Source organism: Carettochelys insculpta, chromosome 9 (assembly GCF_033958435.1).
Source record: "Carettochelys insculpta isolate YL-2023 chromosome 9, ASM3395843v1, whole genome shotgun sequence".
Taxonomy (NCBI): domain Eukaryota; kingdom Metazoa; phylum Chordata; order Testudines; family Carettochelyidae; genus Carettochelys; species Carettochelys insculpta.
In genome coordinates this window covers 7,158,107-7,180,537 of record NC_134145.1, presented here as the reverse complement: position 1 = coordinate 7,180,537, position 22,431 = coordinate 7,158,107, and the positions used below count along the sequence as shown (strand labels likewise).

The window sequence follows — 22,431 nt, the reverse complement described above, 5'->3', positions numbered from 1 at the left end:
AGCCTGATTTGTGAACTACTTTCTATAATTTTCTGCAGCAACGACACCCAGTGGCCAGCTAAATTATTCCAGGAAAGATCAGGAAAGATCTGTAGCCCAGGTGATGGAACCCAGTGGTACTGCAGTGTCAGTAACTGGGGAGGGAGTCCAGTGTTCTAATAACCAGGAGGGTTATGGAAATACATGTACATGTCTCATAGAACTGCAAAGGACCTCAGGAGATTGGGTTGAGAAAAGACGCTGGTAAAATAGAACAGGGCACCATTCTTTTAAAAGAGTTTTTTAACTGAGGTTAACTTCCTACCACCTGCTGTCCACATGAAGAACACTGACCTAGGAAGCAGCAGAGAAAGCCCTGAGCATGCTTGTCTTGATGTGGGGTTACACACTATATCCCCACCATACAAAGTAGTCAGCATCTGAGGAATAAGTCCTCAGGTTGTTGTTCAGCTTCCATTTTTGTCTCTTGTGAAACCCCCTTTCACTTTAAAGTTTGACTGACACAATCCAAAGGAGCCTATAGATGCAGAGTCCCTGAAAAGCAACAATTTAACCTAAAATAACCCCTCAAGGTCAGTTTCAAAATATAAATCAGAATCTGGGAGTCCTGTTCTGTGGTCTGCAAGGTTAATTTTTTTTTCAATCCAGACTTTTTAGAAAAATGGTATGAAATTTAAGAGAAAATGATAACCTTCCTGCATCAATATGCTTGTAACCATGTTGGTTATTGTTGGTCCAATAAATGATTTTACCTCGTCCACCTTGTCTTGCTAGCTTTTCTATGGGTTCTTAAAAATGATCCTGTAGAATTTAATGGAAAATTACAGCAATACTAAAAATTCGATAGAATGATTCAAAACCCCTTAGAGAAAGGTTATCATTTTTATATTCAATTCACTAGGTCTTCAGAGTAATAGCTATATGACTGTATTGATTTTCTGTAGAAGCCTATTGATTGCATAATTATTAAATTCCAAAAGGCTTTTTGTAAGGATGGATGTGAGTGCTATAGTCTTCAGAATGGTTCATACACAGAAGAAGAGCCCACTTCTGTAGCATTGGGTCCTAGCTGAGAGTGAGACAGAAATATTTTAGGCTACATCTACTCTAGGCAAAGTAAGTCAAGCACAGATACGAAATTCTAGCTATGGCAGTTGCATTGTTAAAATCGACATATCTGTACTCAGCTAACTTGGCTGGCTGTGCTGGGGAAGATTGAATGGAGAGTTTCTCCTATCAACCTCCCATACTCTTCACATCTTCTGAGGAGTACAGGGGTCGACTGCAACCCTCAAGAGGTCGATTTTGTGTGTTCATAGTAGACACACAAAGTCGAGCCCCAAAAGATCAACCCTGAGCAGGTCAATCTGCTGGGGTAGCGAAGACATAGGCTTAGAAAATTGGCTAAAACATTGAGGCTACGTCTACACATGAAGCCAACATCAAAATAGCTTATTTCGATGTAGCAACATCAAAATAGGCTATTTCAATGAATAACGTCTACACGTCCTCCAGGGCTGGCAACGTCGACGTTCAACTTCGACGTTGCGCGGCACCACATCGAAATAGGCGCTGCGAGGGAACGTCTACACGCCAAAGTAGCACACATCGAAATAAGGGTGCCAGGCACAGCTGCAGACAGGGTCACAGGGCGGACTCAACAGCAAGCCGCTCCCTTAAAGGGCCCCTCCCAGACACAGTTGCACTAAACAACACAAGATCCACAGAGCCAACAACTGGTTGCAGACCCTGTGCCTGCAGCATGGATCCCCAGCTGCTGCAGCAGCAGCCAGAAGCCCTGGGCTAAGGGCTGCTGCCCACGGTGACCATAGAGCCCCGCAGGGGCTGGAGAGAGAGCGTCTCTCAACCCCTCAGCTGATGGCCGCCATGGAGGACCCGGCAATTTCGACGTTGCGGGACGCGGATCGTCTACACGGTCCCTACTTCGACGTTGAACGTCGAAGTAGGGCGCTATTCCGATCCCCTCATGAGGTTAGCAACTTCGACGTCTCACCGCCTAACGTCGAAGTTAACTTCGAAATAGCGCCCGACGCGTGTAGCCGCGATGGGCGCTATTTCGAAGTTAGTGCCGCTTCTTCGAAGTAGCGTGCACATGTAGACACAGCTTGAGAGTGCACGAAGAGCTTTTCCTTATGGTCAGGCGCTTCCCTCAGCCTTGCTGTCTGCTGAGGTCAGCCTCGGGTTTATCGTCGTGTTTGTTTTAGTAACGTGTTCGCATCACTTCAGTTATCTGCTGCGCAGAGAATGGAGCCAGAGTTGTGAGCTCTGGAAAAGGTTCTCGCCCCCTGCTTTTGGCAAGCAAGACCTTATACATTCCAAAAAAGGTTTGGAGGATTTGTGATGGGATATGAAACACTTCACTTGTAGGTTACCTGTCTGACTCCAGCTGCTGTGACTGGAGCACAGCTCTTAGCCTCGGGCTTTTCAACGGTGTGTGTGAAATGAGCTGGTAATCTCAGTCCAGACAGTAAAAGATTCTACTTCATCAAAGCTGCAACCCCAGTAATTGACACCCTAGGGAGAAAGGTGGTATCCTCTGCCAGATGGTGAACCCTATCCAACCTGTTGATGGTGCTCAGCTCATTTCTCAGTGTGCTGTCTGAGCAGCCTGTAAATATGGTAAAAAGCATCTGGCTCCATTAAAAGGACATAAACTCTCCTTTCTCCATGATATTAATACCTTTTGTAAAAAGGGTAAATACTGATGACCACAGTCTCAGCTGAATCTCATGACTCAGTGATTCCCAGTGAGCTACTCTGACACCCCTACAAAAAGTAAGGTGGTGGGAATTCTGCCCACACACTGCTTTCCCAATGGAATTCACTTCCATGTGATACCATTCCAGCTCCTGTCACAAGCAAAGCCGATTGAACGTTTTCCAACAAAAATGTTTTTTTCTTCAGAAAATGCCATTTTGTTTAAATCAACACTTTCCATGGAAATATCAATTTCAACTAACTTTTGTTTGGGAATAAATATTAAAAAAATGAGAAGGGTGAAATGTTCTGTTTTGACACTGTCAGAGGAGAAGGTATCAATTTCCCATTTGGAAATGACTTTTCATTTCCAAATTTATTTTATTTCATATTATATATATATATGAAAAGATTAAAAAGTCAAAAGGAGCTTTTTTCTCAAGAGATCCTAAGTGACTTTTTTTATTTTATTCTGCGGGCAATTTCTATATTCTTTGTTTTCATTTCATTTCAGAACAGATTTTGAAATCATAGATTTTCCCACAAAATGGCTCCCGTACACTTGTAATCACAGACAAAAAGAAGAATACATCTTAAAAAAAATCCCATCTCTTGACTGTCCCCTGCAAAAAGACCCTATTCACATTTAAAATGTATTAATTGCGTGTTCATCTAAGCATCAGAAGGAGGAGTAAAGCTGGTATCCCAAAGAAACAAGATTAGGACAATAAGATGGTGGATGGTGTTTATGTAAACGGCGGACACGTTTCTATATTAAGCAGCCTTGTAACCCCTTAAAGACAAACCATTTTATTTATTAAGTGATGAGCTTTCATGGGTAAGACCCACTTCTTCAGATTATGAAGCAGAACTGAGAAATCAACGGAACTGATTGCTGATTTATCGGTTCTGCTCCATAATCTAAAGAAGCATGTCTTGCCCACACAAGCTTGTTAATCAATAAATAAAATTGTTACTCTTTAAGGTGCTACAAGACTACTTGCTTTGTTTTTCAAAGATACAGACTAAAACAGCCATTCCCTGAGACTATTTATCTTCCTATATTGTGTTTCTCTTCCCCTTAAATATCACACCCCTATGCAACAGGTAATATACTTAATATATTTATATTAAAATGGAGTGATTATTCTTTGGGCTGTCTATCAGTAGAAGAATTCCACTGTGTGCTATGTGTTCATAAAAATGTAATCCCTCTAACTTCTATACCCTCTTGTTGAGCTGCTGTGATGCATTCTTGGAGTCCTTGGCCGTGGTGCATAATGGGAAATGTAGTCCAGTGGGGAAATGAGTGAGGGTATGACAGAGCAAAATTACAGTTCCAATGAGGATCCATGAGGGGATTTTTTAAATTGATGTGGGGGAGGAGAAAAGGGTGATAGGCCAAAAATGAAATCTTTTTTGTATTAGACTTGTCTGTGGGTGAAAAATCAAAAACTTTCCTCCGAAACAAAACACTTTCCACCAAAAAACCCAGCTGTTTTTGTCAAAAACCCGTTTTTCTGTTGAGAAACCTAGAGGCAAAGCAACAGAGAAGGAACAAAGCTGGCACTGTGAGAGAAGGACACAGATATATAATCAACAGGACACAGCAAGGCGAAAGAGCTGAGAGAGGAACAGAAGATAGCAGAGATGTGTGGAAAGAATGTGTTCTTACTATAACTAGGGACAGCCAGAAACAGTAACTTGGACCAAGCCTTTGAGTCTGTTCAACATTGGGGCTTTGATTCTCTAAGTACAGCACTGCACTGCAGCTCTAAATGAGACACAAGGGACCCAAATATGCTCACTGTTACACGGATGTCTGGAGTAACCTCATTGATTTTTGGCTTTAAGTCATCCTCCAACTGCAGTACGGTCCTGGTCCAAATCGTATTTTGTAAGTGGTGAACATTTGTAGCAAGAAAGGTGATTATGTGTAAGGAAGGATGATTATGTGTAAGGAAGGATTACATGTAAATAGAGTCTGGGGCCCACGTGGACTTGCTTGACATTCAAAGGGTCACACTTTTTGCCCTTTTATATTGTATTTATTCCTATGAAGGTGTCTGAAAGCAGCTAAGAGTTAGCACTTTGCACTGAGGAGAATAACAACATCAGATAGAATGGGAAAAGATTTTATTCCCTGTGTCTGAAATAGGGCTATGTAGTGTGTTTGCTTTCCAAAACCATTGCCCTTTGTTTATGCAGAAGAACTTTAACTTGAACTTTGATTGCAGTTTCTCCCACTCAAGATAAAGAATCAGAAAAGTCCCCCGCCTAACACACACATCTTTGTTCATGTAATACTGTACTTTGAAATGGAAAATACTGCTCGGACTCTTGTTCCCTTTCTGCTACAGTCAGCTTTTCTGAAAAGCACAGAAACCACCCATGAAATTTTGTGTTGCACTTGAAGGGGTGCTGCACAGGACCTGCAGCGATATGGCAGTTTTAAGGGAATGTTGCTGCCTTCTAACAAGGCTGTCCTTTTGACTTTGAGTGGCCTACACAGCCCAAGCACCTGCACTTTCTCTTCCTGCTGGGGATCTGCACAGCAACCCTGCAGAGTGGCGGGCTGCGCTCAGGGCTATGGGGGCAGGAGCTGGACAGGGAGGCTGTTGGGGGAACAGGTGGAAGGGGGAGCGGTGCAGAGCTGTGGGTCAGGAGGCAGAGCAGGGAGCCAGGGGATTGGGGCTCCCACAGCTGGGGAGCACTGGAGCAAGGTGTAGGGGGCTGTGAAATTCAGCTGCTGAGGACAGGAGGCAGAGTGGGGAGGTGATGGAGGTTCTGGAGGATTGGACTGGGGGGCCAAGAAGCAGAGCAAGGGGGCTGAGGGGCCAGGAGATTGGGTGGCCACATCCAGGCAGTAGAACGAAGGCCAGGGGATTGCATCTGCTTGAGGCAGTACTGCCTTTTGGCTGTGCTGACAATACACAGGCACGGCGTAGGGCACTGCGTAATTTGGGACAAAGAGGTGCCCAAAGGTAGCGGTGCCCTACACAGCTGTGTACTCTGCATGTGCCTAGGGAGGGCCCTGCCTCCTGATCTCGACCTCTTCCAGAGTCGGTGCAGCCGAGCTAAGACATCACCAGAGGGACCTTTTTAAAAGGTCTCTCCAGGCTGCCTGGTGTCTCTACAGTGTGGCCTGCTGTGGCCACCGCCCTTGATGCAGCCCTCCCTGCCCCCATCATGCCCTCTGTGCATGTGCTTTGGTCCATGAGAGTGGGTTCAGAAGGAGCTTTCTCTGGGGGATCTTCCCCTGGGGGGAACTGGGGCATTTAGGGTCCATTGGTACCCCTCCAACCCTTGCACCTTGAAGGGGGCAAGAGAGAATTTAGGACTGAGGGTCGTTAAACAGACCCCTTGGGGAGGAGTGGTGGCACCATCTGCAGTTGCAGGTTCCATCTGGGAAGGAGATGGAGCTAGAACAACAGGGGGTGGTGAAGGGGAGAGATCAAACACATTAAGCAGGAATGTCTCCCTGGATGTGCCCATTGGGAAAGGGCAGCCCAGAGTGTCAGAGTTGCTGAAAAGCATAAACCTAGTAAATGGCAGAAGATCCCTAGAAGTTTGTGTGGGGCAGGGGTGATGGCCATGCCCTGTGTGCTTCCTCTGCCCCCCGAGGCCTTCTCTCTGCACCATGCATGCTCCATGAGCTCCAACCTTCACGCAGCCCGTTCTCCTCAGACGCCTGCTGTTGTGCCACCCCTTCCTCTGAAGCCCCACCTCCACCTCCACTTCCCCCAGCCTCCTCTTTCCCCGTTCCTATGTCCCTGATTCCATTTTCAGCAAATTAGGTTGTTTGCTGATACTACAGGTTCATCCTCTTAAGTCTGGTACTCTCTTGTTCAGCAACATCCTTGGTCTGGAATGACCATGGACATTGCAGGACTAGAAAATCCCAGGCTGGGGCAGGACCTGCATCAGCAGGGCAAGGGCTGGGGCCAGAGAAGTGGCTGCCAGCCTGGCCTGAGCCAGAGCTGAAGCCCTCAACAGTCTTGCTGCAGCTGGCTTGTTATGAACCTAAACCAGGTGAACTTAGTAAAAAGTTAGATTTCCAGGGCAACATTTTAAATCTCACAGAGCAGTTCTTATCTGGCCCCAAAATCCATTAATACTGGTCCAAGACATTTTAATTGCTTTCATTCCAACAGGTCACTTAATTACATAATGACAAAAAATTAAAATCCTTGCAGCAAAAGGTCGCTGAAGAAGAAAGGGAATTTTGAGATGTATATAGGTCCAGCTTGCAAAGACTGGATCTGCATTTAGTGCCAATGTTCTACAGACTCCGGGAGCTGTCCTGGGTATGGGGTTCAGGGCATCTCTAATTATAAACTGAGATTTCAAGAGAGTGACTCAGAAGGAATGAAAGAACCTATTAGCAGATGGAGCAGCTCCTTGGCAACTAAAATGTCCCTTGAGTCTCAAATATGGAGCATAATGGTGAAAAGAGAGCATGGCACATGACATTTTAAGGAATGGAGTTTGCTGGCAGGAGAGTGCATATGAGGTCACCAAAGCAGAGAGGGGTGGCACAATGGAGAGGTTAGAAAACCCAGAGGCAATGTGTGTTGACTGCTTACGACAATAGTATGGCGCCTCTCTGGTGCACTAATCACTCAGGCTCTGCAAATGTTAAGTTAGACCTGTCTCAAAAAATACACAGTTTGGAGAAGCAGTAAAGGAGCCAATAAATGTTTGCTACACCAGTGAATATACAGCCCTTGATTTTTGTCTCTTCAGCTGATTGCTTTGCTCTTGGGAAGTTTAACTACAATAAACACTCTGGTTGTGCCAAATGCCCTGAAAATCAGTCTCAGAAAGAACGAGGAATAGTGACTGCAAAGCAGCCCCGGGGCCTAAATGGCAACAAAACCTTATACTCAGTGTCTCGTTCACGACATGGAGAATGTAAAGAATTGAGACCTCCCGACACAGTTTACATTGGCCCTTTTTATGACTAATTGTGCAGAAAATAGCTCCACTTGCAGTGCACATGGAAACAGTTCGGGTTTCTGCTGTGTGTCAGCTAATGGCCTCACCAGCCTTTCTTAGCTAACTTCAAAGGCTCGGCAATGGAGGCCTTTTTGTGTGGGGAATTATCTCTTGCTCCTTTGTACCACTTTATCCCTTTAAGCCACAGAACAATGACTCCTGAAGCGAACAGACAAAGTAATTTGTAGTTGCTCTCCAAATCCAGATAAAGCACATAATGTTTGCTTCTGTTTGCTCCTGTCACGGAAGCGAGATAATGTTTTGGTGTGTAAGAACTTGTGGGCTTATTTAACTTCTTGGGAGTGCAGTTTGATGCTTAGATATAATGTCTATGGCATTGCTGAATGTGTCTACAGGGGTGAGATAGTTTTAATGTCCAGGACTAGATGGTCATTACTCTCAGAGGCATTTGGAAAATGTCCCTCCGAGTCCCACACAAATATTTTGCCAAAAATGAAAATATTTTAAATACATTTTCAGTAGCAAGATTGAACACTTGGCAAAAAATTATGAATTTTTTTTCTGGTTTTTAGTCAAAATCTGCCAACTGCTCTCTCTCTCTCCCCTGCCACACATGTACCCTCACCATTGCACTGGTTTGCAGTTTCCCAACGAACGATTACTTTGTTTTGTTGTTCTTCCGATCATCTGATCTCAAAGCACAGGCTCATGCCCAAGCCCAGGCAGCAAAGGGTGAAATTTCCCCAGGGCCTGGGGGCTTTGAGTGCAACTGTATCCAGAGCCCTGAGCCTTATAAATAGCTACCAGAGCCACTCCACAAAGGCCTGGTGTGGTCGTGTGGGGTGTGTGGTCTGGACGGCATTCAGGGCCAGCTGCCCTGGTCCCACCCCTTCTGCCTGAGGCCCTGCCTCTTCTGGGGCACGGAGCCACCACCCCCATGCTCATTTTGCACAGGGGCCAGAAAAGTCTGTCAGCTCTCCTATTCTTGATAAGAAGATCACTTGACAATATGGAGCTATACCTATCTCATAGAGCTGGAAGGGATCTTAATAGGTCATGGAGTCTGGTCTCCTGCACTCACAGCAGGACCAAGCACCATCCCTGGTAGTATTTTTTTTAAAGACTATTTGTCCCAGATCCCTAGACAGCCCCCTGAAGAGCTAAACTCACAGCCCTAAGTTTAGGCAAGCTAATGCTCAGACCACTGAACTATCCCTCCCATATTACTTGAATTAGAGGGTGAAATTGTGGTCCCAGTGAAATCAGTTACAATCACAGAATCATAGAATTCTAGGGCTGGAAGGGACTTCCGGAGGTCATCTAGTCCAGCCACCTGCCCAAAGCAGGATCGACCCCATCTAAGTCATCCCAGCCATGACTATGTCAAGCCGGGACTTAAAAACCTATAGAGATAGAGATTCCACCACCTGTCTTGGTAACACATTCCAATCCTTCACCCCCTCCTGGTGAAATAGTTTTTTTCCTAATATCCAACCTGCACCTCTCCCTCTGTAACTTCAGACCATTGCTCTTTGTTATGTCATCTGTCACCACTGAGAACAGTCTCTCTCCATCTTTTATCTTTAGAGCCCCTTTCCAGAAAGTTGAGGGCTGCTATCAAATCACCCTCAGTCTTCTCTTCTGCAAACTAAATAAGCCCACATCTCTCAGCCTCTCCTCATAGGTCACGTGCTCCGCACCCCTAGTCATTTTCTTTGCTCTCCAATGAACCCTCTCCAATGTGTCCACATCCTTTCTATACTGGGGGCCCAAGAACTGAATGCAATACTCTAGATGAGGCCTCAGCAGAGCCAACTAGAGGGGAATAATCTCTTCTGTAGATCTGCTGGAAATGCTTCTCCTAATGCACCCCAATATGTCATTAGCCTTCTTGGCTACAAGGGCACACTGTTGACTCATATCCAGCCTCTCAGCCACTGTAATCCCCAGGTCCTTTTCTGCTGCATTGCTACTGAGCCAGTTGGTCCCCAGCCTGTAACAGTGTTGGGATTCTTCCCTCCCAAGTGTAGGACTCTGCACTTGCCCTTGTTGAACCTCATCAGCTTTCTTTTGGCCCAATCCTCCAATTTGTCTAGGTTACTCTGGACCCTATCCCTAACCCTAGCTTAGTGTCATCTTCAAATTTGCTGAGGGTGCCATCCATCCCCTCATCCAGGTCATTAATAAAGATGTTGAACAGTACTGGCCCTAGAACTCATCCTTGGGGCACTCTACTTGAAACCAACCGCCAACCAGACACTGAGCCATTTACCACTACCCATTGGGCCCGTCTGTCAAGCTGGTTTTCTAACCATCTCACAGTCCATGTATCCCATCTATATTTCCTTAACTTATGAGCAAGAATATTGTAAGAAACTGTACACAAAACTTTGCTAACGTCAAGGTACCCCGCATCCATTGAGTTCCCCGTGTCCAAAGAGCTAGTTACCTCATCACAGAAGCTAATCAGATTGGTCAGGAATGACTGGTCCTTGGTGAATCCATGCTGACTATTCTTGATCACTTTCCCCTCTTCCAAGTGCTCCAAAATGGATTCCTTGATGATTCCCTCCATGATTTTTCCACGAATTGAGGTGAGGCTGACCAGTCTATAGCTTCCTGGATTGTCCTTCTTTCTCTTTTTAAAGATGGGCACTACATTTGCCTTTTACCAATCATCCAGGACCTCTCCCGATCTCCATGCGTTTTCAGAGATAATAGCCAAAGCCTCTGCAATAATATCTGCCAATTCCCTCAGTACCCTTGGATGCACTAAATCCAGGCCCAAGGATTTGTGTGTGTCTAGCTTTTCTAAATAGCTCTTGACTCGTTCTTTCCCCACTGAGGGCTGCCCACCTCCTTCCCATACTGCATTGCCCACTGCTGTACTCGTGGAGCTGACCTTGTCCGTGAAGACTGAGGCAAAAAAATCATTGAATACTTCAGCCTTTCCCACATCATCTGTCACCAGGTTATTTCCTTCATCCAGTAACAGCCCCACACCCTCCCTGATAGCCTTCTTATTTTTTCCATACCTGTAGAAGCCCTTCTTGTTGCCCTTCACATTCCTTGCTAGCTGTAGTTCCAGTTGTGCTTTCACTTTCCTGATTACTGCCTGGCATTCTCCAGCCATATGTGTATTCTCCTCCATACTCATCTGTCCAAGTTTCTACTTCTTATATGCATCGTTCTTGAGTTTAAGCTCACGAGGGATTTCCCTTGTAAACCAAGCTGGTTGCCTGCCATATTGGCTTTTCTTACTGCACATCAGGATTGCTTGTTCCTGTGCCTTCCGTAAGACCTCTTTAAAATACTGCCAGTTCTCCTGAACTCCTTTCCCCTTCATATTAGCTTCCCCGGGGATCGTGCCCATCAGTTCTCTCAGGGAGTCGACACCACTTCTATTTACTCATTTACACCCAGAGATCATTCTTACAAAGTACCCAGTTCATTAAAGTAAATTATGGGCTTATTTTGAGTTCACTGAATGTTCAGCACTGGAAATTAGTGTCTAAGAAAGGCCATTGGTATCTGTAGAAAGCATATGAATCACCTTTACTCCCCATTCCTGTCCTGCATCTTATCCTAATCTTCTACTGATAAATCAAATTCAGTTAAAAAGGGCAGAAGATGACTCAAAATTAGAGTAATCAATTCAGCACATTAGAAATGTAGAGTGACTCAAATTTTAATATTGTACAATACTTATTACAGTACCAAAAACTATTTAGTCCTACTCTGTTTGTCATGAATATCATACAGACAAGTATATTTATAAGCTTGGAAGAATTCTATTCTTTTTTCAATTTTGACAGATTCCAGTTTATTTTTTTTGTATTTTTATTTACTTAAATGTGTACCATTGTGCAAAATCATGAGTTCACGGCTTTGTGTATGTTTATTTTCATTTTTTTACAGTTGCACTATATAATGTGTATATCAGGTAATTATTTAATGACAATAGATGTTGAAATACAAAAAAAGATTGACAGCCTTTAAAACACGAATTATTAACATTGCCTATCAAATTACACAATGTAGATATCCTTATATTAAACTCTGAGACGCTCTCGTGCAGTATTTTCTTACTTTCCTTATCTGTAGATTTTGATTTTGATTCCTTATCTGTGGATTTCTTACTTTCCTTATCGGTAGATTTTGATTTATACAGGTTGAACCTCTCACATCCCACACCCTCAGGACCTGACTGGTGCCGGATGACAGGAGGTCAATAATTTCTAGCAAGTTACCAACACTTCCACTGCTTACTGGGCTCTGAGAAGACATTTAGGGGTAAATTAGAGCTAAATAACAGCACAGAACACTGAGAAATCCTGGGGCACCTTATAAACTAACCAATCATTTGGAGCAAAGCTTTCATTGGCAAAAACCCACTATGTCAGATGCATCTGAAGAAGTGGGTCTTTGCCCACGAAAGCTTATGTTCCAATATATCTATTAGTCTATAAGGCGCCACAGGACTTCTCATTGTTTTTGCATATCCAGACTAACGTGGATACCCCTCTGATACTTAGCATGGAGCACTGAGAGCCAGAGCTGGTGGTTATAAACAAAGTTCGTAGGAACTTAGGAAACTTGACTACATCCATGATAAGTGGTCATCCGGCTTACTAAAATCATAGTGGAAAACAGAGTTTGCTGAATGAGAGAGTTCTGGATTAGAGAGGTTCAACCTGTAGATGGAAAAAATTTTGTCAGTTTCTGTGTATGCAGTGAAATTAATGTTTACCAACATTTGCTGATAAAAATCAAATCCTTCCAGGTTAGAAACATAATGTGCAGGGTTTAGTACCATATTTTATTTGCAGCAATGATACGTATTTTAACTTAAATTATTAATGGAGATTTTGTAGTATTCATCTTTGTGCCTGAAATATTGGCATTACCACATAAGCTTTTGTGTAGCAGGTCTTTTATTGTTCCTTTCCGCTGCTTTTCTCTCCATAGTTGCCGAGTATTCCCAGGGTTGTAGATATTCTGACCTTTTTAGCTCTAGCACTCATCAACTGTCACAATAAATCAGGATAATACTAAATAAATTTTATCCAGGTTTACAATAAATAGTGGGTAGCAGCTCAGAATCCAGGATATCTATCTAGCTAGCTATCTATCTATCTCCCTATCTATCTAACTATCTATCTCCACTTACATAAAGTTTTCAATAATTATAACTTCCAAAAGTTTCTACCTTTTAGGGTAAAATTTTCCAGGCTTCTTCTCTGCCAGAAAGGTCATGGCTACACTAGCCCCCGTCTTTCGAAAGGGGAATGGTAACGAGCCACTTTGGCAGATGCTAATGAGGCGCCGTCATGAATATTGGCATAAAGGCAGTCGTGCCCATTTCGAAAGTGCCACTTTCAAAACACATGCCACCGGTGTAGACAGGGGCCTTTCAAAAGGACTCCCCCGATTTCGAAAGCCCCTTCTTCCCAAAACCAAATCGGAAGAAGGGACTTTCAAAGACTGGGGGATCCTTTCGAAAGGCCCCTGTCTACACAAACAGCGTACAATTCTAAAGCGGCACTTTCGAAAGATGCACGGCTGCCATTATGCTAACGAGGTGCTGTATGTTCATGGCAGCGCCTCATTAGCATCTGCCCAAATGGCTCATTAGCATCCCCGTTTTAAAAGGTGGGGGCTAGTGTAGCCATGGCCAAAGGGAATTAATTTGGAAGGTTTCAGCAAAAAAGTTGTTGTTGCTATTTTTTTTTAGTGGAGAAACAATGACATATACAAAAGAACTATAAAATTATTAAATTTTGTGAAGTCTTTATTTAAAAAAACAGCTTTAGCAATAAAGTGTCTGGACTTTATCCCTTTATTTATGAAGGGCAGGAAACCAGCACTCAATGCTCTGAAATGCCTCTGAATGTACAGGTGAAATTGGCATTCATTTAACTAACTGAAGCATTGACAAAGATGGTGCTAAGATCAGGTTGTGTACCATCCAGGAGGTCAGAGGGGCTACATCTACACTAGCCCCAAACTTCGAAATGGCCACGCAAATGGCCATTTCGAAGTTTACTAATGAAGCGCTGAAATGCATATTCAGCGCTTCATTAGCATGCGGGCGGCCATGGCACTTTGAAATTGACGCGCCTTGCCGCCGCACGTCTCATCCCAATGGGGCTCCTTTTCGAAAGGACCCCGCCTACTTCGAAGTCCCCTTATTCCCATGAGCTGATAAGGGCACTTCGAAGTAGGTGGGGTCCTTTCAAAAAGGAGCCCCGTCGGGATGAGCCGCGCGGCGGCAAGGTGCATCAATTTCGAAGTGCCGCGGCCACCCGCGTGCTAATGAAGCGCTGAATATGCATTTCAGCTCTTCACTAGTAAACTTCGAAATGGCCATTTGCATGGCCATTTCGAAGTTTGGGGCTAGTGTAGACGCAGCCAGGGTGTGGGTACTTTTCATAAACTTGAAGGCCAGGAGGGAAGCACTGTGATCATTTAGTCTGACCTCCTACCTAACAGTCCAGAGATTTTTATCAAGTTCTTCCTGGATCAGCCCTATTTTCAGCTGAAGGAGAACATGTCTTTGAATCCCTAGATTTCTGCATGGGGAGATGATGAGTTGGGCAAAACAAGATTGCAAAGAACTGAAGCAAAGTGAGCAGCAAAGCAAACTGGTCAACCTTCAAGTGTCACTGCACACAAGATGCAGCAAAGTGGGAAGGATGCATCAATGGGAGAAGTTAAACATGAAGGCCGTGTCTACACTAGCCAAAAACTTCGAAATGGCCATGCATTCCATCTTGGGAATAAGGGGACTTCGAAGTAGGCAGGGTCCTTTCGAAAAGGAGCCCCGTTGGGACGAGCCGCGTGGCGGTGAGCCGCGTCAATTTTGAAGTGCTGCGGCCGCCCGCATGCTAATGAGGTGCTGAATATGTATTTCAGCGCTTCATTACTAAACTTCGAAATGGCCATTTGCATGGACATTTCGAAGTTTTTGGCTAGTGTAGACACGGCCAAAAGGAGTTTATATTCTGCTCATTGATTTGGGCCAAAGTAAATAAGCAAATATTTATGGTGAGATTGAAAAGGATGTATGTAGTAGGTGCCTCACTATACTGCTTATTACAGTGTTTCACTGGTAAAGGGTTGAATTCAGTTACCAATCAGGTTATAGTCCAACACTTCACTGTTTTCTATGTAAAGATGGTAATTGATTTCAATGTCCTTTGAGCTATGACCAAAGCGATGAGATGACTGGCCTGTTGCTTGGCTGTATATGCTGGTCATATTGATTGAAATCCTCTGGACTTTGCTCATTCAGGCAGGTACATTTGGAAAAACACCTGAGTACCCAGGAAAAACAAACTTCTGACCCTATGCTGTTTGTTTTAATATGGTGTTTGTAGTTAAGAACATAAACATAAGAATGGCCATACTGGGTCAGACCAAAGGTCCATCAAGCCCAGCATCCCATCTGCCGACGGTGGCCAATGCCAGGCGCCCCAGAGAAGGAGAACAGAAGACAAGTGATTTATCTCCTGCCATCCATCTCCTGCCCTTGTTATGAAGGCTAGGGCACCATACTTTATCCCTGGCTAATAGCCATTTATGGACCTGACCTGCAAAAATTTATCAAGCTCTTTTTTAAACCCTAATAGAGTCCTGGCCTTCACAGCCGCCTCGGGCAAGGAGTTCCACAGGTTGACTGTGCGCTGTGTGAAGAAAAATTTCCTTTTATTAGTTTTGAACCCACTACCCATCAATTTCATTTGGTGTCCCCTAGTTCTTGTATTATGGGAAAAGGTAAATAATTTTTCTATATTCACTTTCTCCACACCATTCATGATTTTATATACCTCTATCATATCGCCCCTCAATCGCCTCTTTTCCAAACTGAAAAGTCCCAGTCTCTCTAGCCTCTCCCCATATGGGACCCTTTCCAAGCCCCTAATCATCTTAGTCGCCCTTTTCTGAACCTTTTCTAATGCCAATATATCTTTTTTGAGGTGAGGAGACCACATCTGCACGCAGTACTCGAGATGTGGGCGTACCATAGTTTTATATAGGGGAAGTATGATATCTTTTGTCTTATTATCGATCCCTTTTTTAATAATTCCTAACATCCTATTTGCCTTACTAACTGCCGCTGCACACTGCGTGGATGTCTTCAGAGAACTATCCACTATAACTCCAAGATCCCTTTCCTGATCTGTCGTAGCTAAATTTGACCCCATCATGTAGTACGTGTAATTTGGGTTATTTTTTCCAACATGCATTACCTTACACTTACCCACATTAAATTTCATTTGCCATTTTGCTGCCCAATCACTCAGTTTGCTGAGATCTTTTTGTAGTTCTTCACAATCCCTTTTGCTTTTGACTGTCCTGAACAACTTGGTGTCATCTGCAAACTTTGCCACCTCACTGCTTACCTCATTTTCCAGATCATTGATGAACAAGTTGAACAGGATCGGTCCCAGGACTGAGCCCTGGGGAACACCACTAGTTACCCCCCTCCATTGTGAAAATTTACCATTTATTCCCACCCTTTGTTTTCTGTCTTTTAACCAATTCCCGATCCATGAAAGGACCTTTCCTCCTATCCCATGACCACCTAATTTACATAAAAGCCTTTGGTGTGGGACCGTGTCAAAGGCTTTCTGGAAATCTAGGTATATTATGTCCACTGGGTGCCCCTTGTCCGCATGTTTATTAACCCCTTCAAAGAATTAGTTAGATTCTTATGTGGCCTAGTCAGTTTTTCATTTCAAAACCAAAGCATCTCTTTCCATGGTGATCTTTCAGGGAACCATAAATTCCTTCAAGAAAGTCCCTGTTGTATCTTGGAGTAACTGAGCACCAGCTCTTATCTCGTGACCTATCAGCTTTAAAATATATGGCTCTCAAGAACAAACTTTGGTTCCGACACTTAGCAGAGCCTTCTGTTATCCCCTGAAAATTCTGGGGAAACCTGAAGCATCATTTGGATACCTTTTGGATGTTTTCTTAATAGATAATTAAGGCAGAGGCCTGACGGGCTCAAAGCATGGTGATGGATAGCAGATCTTTTTCAACGTATGCGTCTGATTTAGCTCCTTCCAGGTAAATAACAAACTGCCATTGATAGGTCCTAAATAGTGCTGGATGAAATGATTCATAGTCTGTGTCCATATCCTGGTGGATAGGTGTCTGCATGGGGAAAAAATGGTAAATTAACTAGAAGCCCCCCCACAATATTCTTGTTTTTCAGCCCACTACAAATGCCAGAGGGCAGAGAACATGTGCCAGTTTGGAATGCAGTGAGAAGGAAGCTACCCATATTTTCTTCAACCTAACGTAACAAATTTTACTCAACAAAAGCCAACTGGACACAGATCAGTTGGCATTCTTCACAGATGGGACCCTTTTTGGAAGTCTTAACAGAGTGCCCAATGGATCAGAAGGCCAAAATATCTCACCCCAAACATATTTAAAGTCTTTTGTTGGGAAGCTTAAAGTGCTGCTGTCCTGGTCATGGCTATTGTGTAGATGAGGATTTAGGGCTGTCCCTTAGGGTTGCCAAGACTAAATTAATTAAGACCTTTGAAGAATTACATTTGAATTTCTTTTGGCGTTGTGATGTAAAGATCAAAGGTTAATAGGCATTCAGAACACTTGTTCCTACAAAGAAAATAGTTGGCAACATGTATTCTATTTCAAGAAAAACTAAGGCAGTGGAATACGGACAATGAAACATCTTTGCTCCTCATTCCACTTTCAGACCGCTGTTTAACTGATGTTTAACTGATCAAGCCTTTGTTGGCTCCGACATTGCTTTAAAAAATCCAGTTAAGATCAGATCAAATTAATTTCTCACAAATGTCAGAGGGCTCTCCTCTCTTAGGGCGTGGAGCACATTTTTGGGACTGCTCCTTTGGCTTTAGTTATAAGCAAGTTAGTCAGGGGAAAAATCAAATTTTGATTTTGCCGAAAAGGAGGTAATGGAATCCTGGAACATGCTAGGGCCTGCAAATGTGATTTTAATAGCTTAAAGAAATGTCTTTTGGCTAGAAAGTGTTTATGATGCTTGTGGGTTGCACTAAAACCCCTATAACCACATCACCCTCACAACTGATATTAATTAGCATCCTTGTTGGCAGTTTAAGCAGGAAGACCGAGGCTTAAAAAGACGGGAGACTGAATTACTCTTGAAGTCTTAGGGTTCATCTGCTTGCAAGAGGTTACCCAGAGCAGCAAGTCTCAGCACCTGGGTTGACAGACTGAGGCATGCATTGTGGCACTAAAAACAACTAGGGCAGGGACTCAGGCTCTGAGGCCTAGCAGGGACTTTATTCTTCAGAAAGGTTCTGGGAACAAAGCCCAGTGGGAGGGCTGAAAAGAAGGCCTGAATGGTAAAAGAACATTTCTGTTAGTATGGAAGATTTTAGTTTGGACTCTGGGTACTCCAGAAGGGATTACAATTGTGTGACTTGGTGGGAGAGCTGAGACACATCTCCCAGACAGACCTGTATCTGGGAAGCCAGGAAGGCCAACCTCGGAGGAGGAAACTGAGGCATGGGATTCTGACCAGACGTACACTCAGCCAACAGGACAGTAAGAAATAACTGCACCCTTGTGACAAATCCCAAGGGCTGAATGCCCTGCAGGCCAATGAAAACAATGCAAAATTCATTCTTATTAATCTCACTGTTTTGTAATATTTAGGGCTGGCAGTTCTGAAATTCACCAATGTGCAGAAAACCAGCATAAGGTCTGTCGACTCTGGGTCCCACTTATGCCAGTTACCCTAGAAAAAGAACTATGCACCATCCTGCAAACCTAACCCATTCACACAAACATTAGAAACACTCAGTAACAAAGGATATAAACATGGCCAAACAGTACTGCAGTATTTATCAGAGTATTCAGGTCCTGCATTCCATCCAGCCCTACTCCTAATACAGGCTGAACCTCTCTAGTCTGGCACCTTTGGGACCTGAGATGTGCCAAATGAGAGAATTTTCTGGACCAGAGGTCAATATCATCTAGCACATTACCAATACTTCCACTGCTTACTGGGCTCTTAGAAGACATGTAGAGGCAAATTACAGCTAAATAACAGCACAGAACACTGAGAGCCAGAACTGGTGAACAAACTGGTAAAACAAACTTTCTGGGACCACGGGAAACTGGGCCACACCCACGATAAGCAGTTGGCTGGCTAACTAAAATCACACTGGATCGCGGATGTTGCCAGACGAGAGAATTCCAGATTAGAGAGGTTCAACCTGTAATACCATTCTCACCATTTGCAGGAACAATTGTAGTACTTGTGTGACAGGATTGCTGTAACTGTGCCTGGGTGTGTTTAAAACTGCAGCCTGTGGGCCAACCACAACTGCTTGCAGGTTCCAAGTTACAGTTGAAGAAATGGCCTTTAGTTTGTCTACCGATTTGATCAATCCCTTGTCCAGAGGGGTCAGAGTATTAGCCTTGTTTCCCTCCTATTCCCCAAAGGGCAATAGTGGATCTGGCTGTGAGTAGCTGAGTCTCATTCAGGATTCTGGGCCCCAGCCTTGGTTGCCTTTCAAGCCAACACTGTCCCTGGTAACCAACCCTTCCGTGCTTGGGTCAAAAGGAGGAAGCACTGTCTAGATGCAGTTTGAGTGACTCTGCTCTTTTCCTGTCCATGTTTTAGGTCACTTCCTGGGTAACAACACTGTGATTGATGTGCTGAGACAAGCAGGCTTTGAAGTGGAGCATACACCGGCTGGACAACCGATTGGAAAGTAAGCAGCTGCCTGTAGCTTCTTTAACCCGTTTGTCTCTCTCTCTCTCTTTCCACAAAGTGATTATTGTGCTGAGCGATGAGGGTGAGTTACTGGCTTCCCTAAAAAGTTACAGGTACTCATTGCAATGGAAGTCCTCTGCAATGCCAGCTGCTCTACCTGGATCGTGTGGTACTCTGGCAGCAGTAGCGCCATGGAGGTGTAGATGACATAGATGCTGCTTACTCACACCAGGAACGCTGGAGCAGTTCGTTTGGTGCGGGTGCTGAGAGCCATTGAAGTAAACTGTGATCCCTGTACATCGGGGTGGGCAATCATTTCTGACAGGAGGCCAATCCAAGAATATGTTAAGTGGTCAAAGGCTCCACTCTTCTGTGCAGAGGGTTTGATTTGTAAGCTGGGGCAGGGAGTTGAGGTACTGGAAGGGATGGGGTGCCAGGTGCAAGTTATGGCTAGGAGGCACTTACCTTAGGCAGCTCCTGGCCAGCAACCCAGTGGCACCCTCAGGCAGCCGGCTGTGGGGGCCATGTGCTCTCTGCTTGCTGTTCATCCTTGGTATGTGAGGGAGGAAGGGAAGGGTGTCCTTCCACACCACAAGCACAGTTCAGGCAGCTCCCCTTGGCGAGATGGTGCTGGAGGTGGGGGTAGCGTACAAGTTACTAAAATCTGCCAAGGTTAGCAGCATTTTCCTGTCCTTGGGGGTACTAACAGGACACAGTGCAAATAAGAGGTGAGTTTCAATACGCAGGATTAATTTTGGGGCTGATAAATCATGTCTGGTTGTGTTGTCTGTGCAAAGATGCTTTCCAGTTTGGTATAGTCCTCACATTTGGCTGATTGAACCTTATTTGCAAAACCACGTGCACTGACTACCTGCCTGAAGGATTACCTCTCTCCCTTTGTAAAAGACCAAGAGGCAGTTGAGAAGTGGGGGCCAGGGAAGGTTCTTCCCCTCTTGGTCTGGAATAATCTGTACTTGGCTATACACACTCTGGATATGCGCCCAGAATGACAAAGGAGCAGAAAGGACATATTTGGAGACAACCAACTGGCTGAGTTCCTGTCTGATGGATTATTTAATGGTTCTGTTTATGTCATAATATTAATAGAGTGGTAGAGAGTGTAGAACTTGTATAAATGCCTTTATTTCTAAAGCTATTCAAACTGTAATAAGTACAAATGTACAAAAAGAGAGTAGAAGCCCTGGGAACCTCTACTGCTGAAAGAGACAACTACGAGTGATAACGGAGAGCAAATGAAACATGACTGTGGCTGGAATAAAAAGTTCCATACCATTTTGAGTCACCTGCATGGAGACATCACTTTATGGAGCATGCTTGCTTTCTGCAGGATCTTTGCAGGACTTCATGGGAAGTAATAAATGGGTCTGACCCTCCTCTCACTTATGCCAGTGCAGACCAGGAGAAGCTCTGCTGAGGTTAATGGAGTCACAGTGGTATAAAAGAGGAAGGAAGCAATTTCAACTGTGTTCAATTCTGGGTCACCACCCTGGCAAAAGGCAGTTGAGAAGTCAAAGGGGGTTCAGTGAAGACTGGCTGGACACTTGCTTGGTTGGGATTAGCAAGAAAGAATTGAAATAGCTTAGTGTATACCGCTTGGCCAAGGGAATGCTAAATAGGGGGTCACCGTATTTGAATGGTGGGAACATTGATGGAGAGGAATCATTTAGGGCCGCACACAGGGGCTTACAAAGGGGGGCAAAGTTAAGGATGGGAATGTTTGATGTAGATATCAAAAGAAGCTTCCAGGCAGTGGGATACAGTAGATTAAAGTCAGAAGACCCATCATTTTCAACTTTTCAACTAACCCTGACAAAATACTAGATTCTGCTCCATGCTATAGGAAACAATCCTATCTTGGCAGAGTGATGGACCAATTGGCCACATTTGTCTTTTTTGTCTCAAATCCTGGGATTTTATAAATAGTTTAAACTTGATTAGTCTCCTGGAGAATTAAAGAAAGCTGCAAATGGCTTCCTAGCCAGGTGATCTCACCTTAGGCTATTTTATTTAAGCTCCGAAATCTGTTTGGATTTCAGAAAGAGCAAATATATGTTCAGAGTCTTTCTGTAAATACCTATTGGGTTTGGCCGGGTGTATTAGAAGTGTGAGACTCAAACGTCACAAAAGCAGGCTCAAAGAATGAATTCTTAAATGTGCTACCCTGACATCTTAATTGTCTGTGTTCGATCAAAAATTAAAAGTAGCTGAGAAAAGCAGCGATAATCCTCTTCCTAAGTCCACGAAAGTGAAGAACCAGCTTCTAATCAGGCTTTATACGGGATCCATAGAGGAGGACTCCAAGAAACAACCCACCTTTCTGGGCTCTTGTGCTAGGGACAACAGTGGTACCCCAGCTCTCCTGTAAAGACTACAGAACAAGCCATCCCAACACTCCTCACCTGCTGGCAATCATTGAGGAGAGTGAATTGTGTACCCTTCTTTGGATAGGCATAGCATATAGGTTTACTCAGGGTATCAGCTGTGGCTTACTTCTTGGCGCTTCCATTGGGATGTGAGGCCTGTGCAGAAGGATGATAATTAATTTCTGCAGAATAGCCCCGAGAGGCTAAGGATGAAAATAAAAGCACAGCTTGTATTCTTCTATTCAGGAAGAACATATCATTAAATATAGCACCCAGCAGACTTATTCGATGGAAGTGGGTACTACTGTGCATTTTGTTGGCCTACAAGACTGTAGCCAGCACGTAAAACATTGGTACATGGCTGAAAGATGGAGTAGATTCTGAGAATTCTTGAATAATAGCAAATCACTGGCCGCAGGTGCTTCCTGAATTGATCTTTTAGTGCTGCTGTTTCAAATTAAATTTGCAGCAGCTGCGGCAACTGATCTGCTCAAGCCACAGGAATCTATATGAGGCAAAATTTTCCCCCGCACCCAGCTTTCTGAAGGAGCCGAGAGAGAGAGAGATTGATTTTCTGTGGAATGTGTTCCCGTCCTCAATGAAAGAGGCGTAAGCCAAATATGTTTG

General features: G+C 44.2%; 1 protein-coding gene across 2 annotated transcripts in view; it reads left to right on the top strand.

Moving 5' to 3' along the window:
* Positions 1 to 22,431, top strand: part of TRABD2B (TraB domain containing 2B) — a 424,669-nt gene that overhangs the window by 344,125 nt on the left and 58,113 nt on the right. For both annotated transcript variants that reach the window (XM_075002847.1, XM_075002846.1), the window contains exon 5: positions 19,328 to 19,418. In XM_075002847.1, coding sequence (XP_074858948.1) covers positions 19,328 to 19,418 — 91 coding nt within the window. The remainder of the gene's footprint in view (positions 1 to 19,327; positions 19,419 to 22,431) is intronic.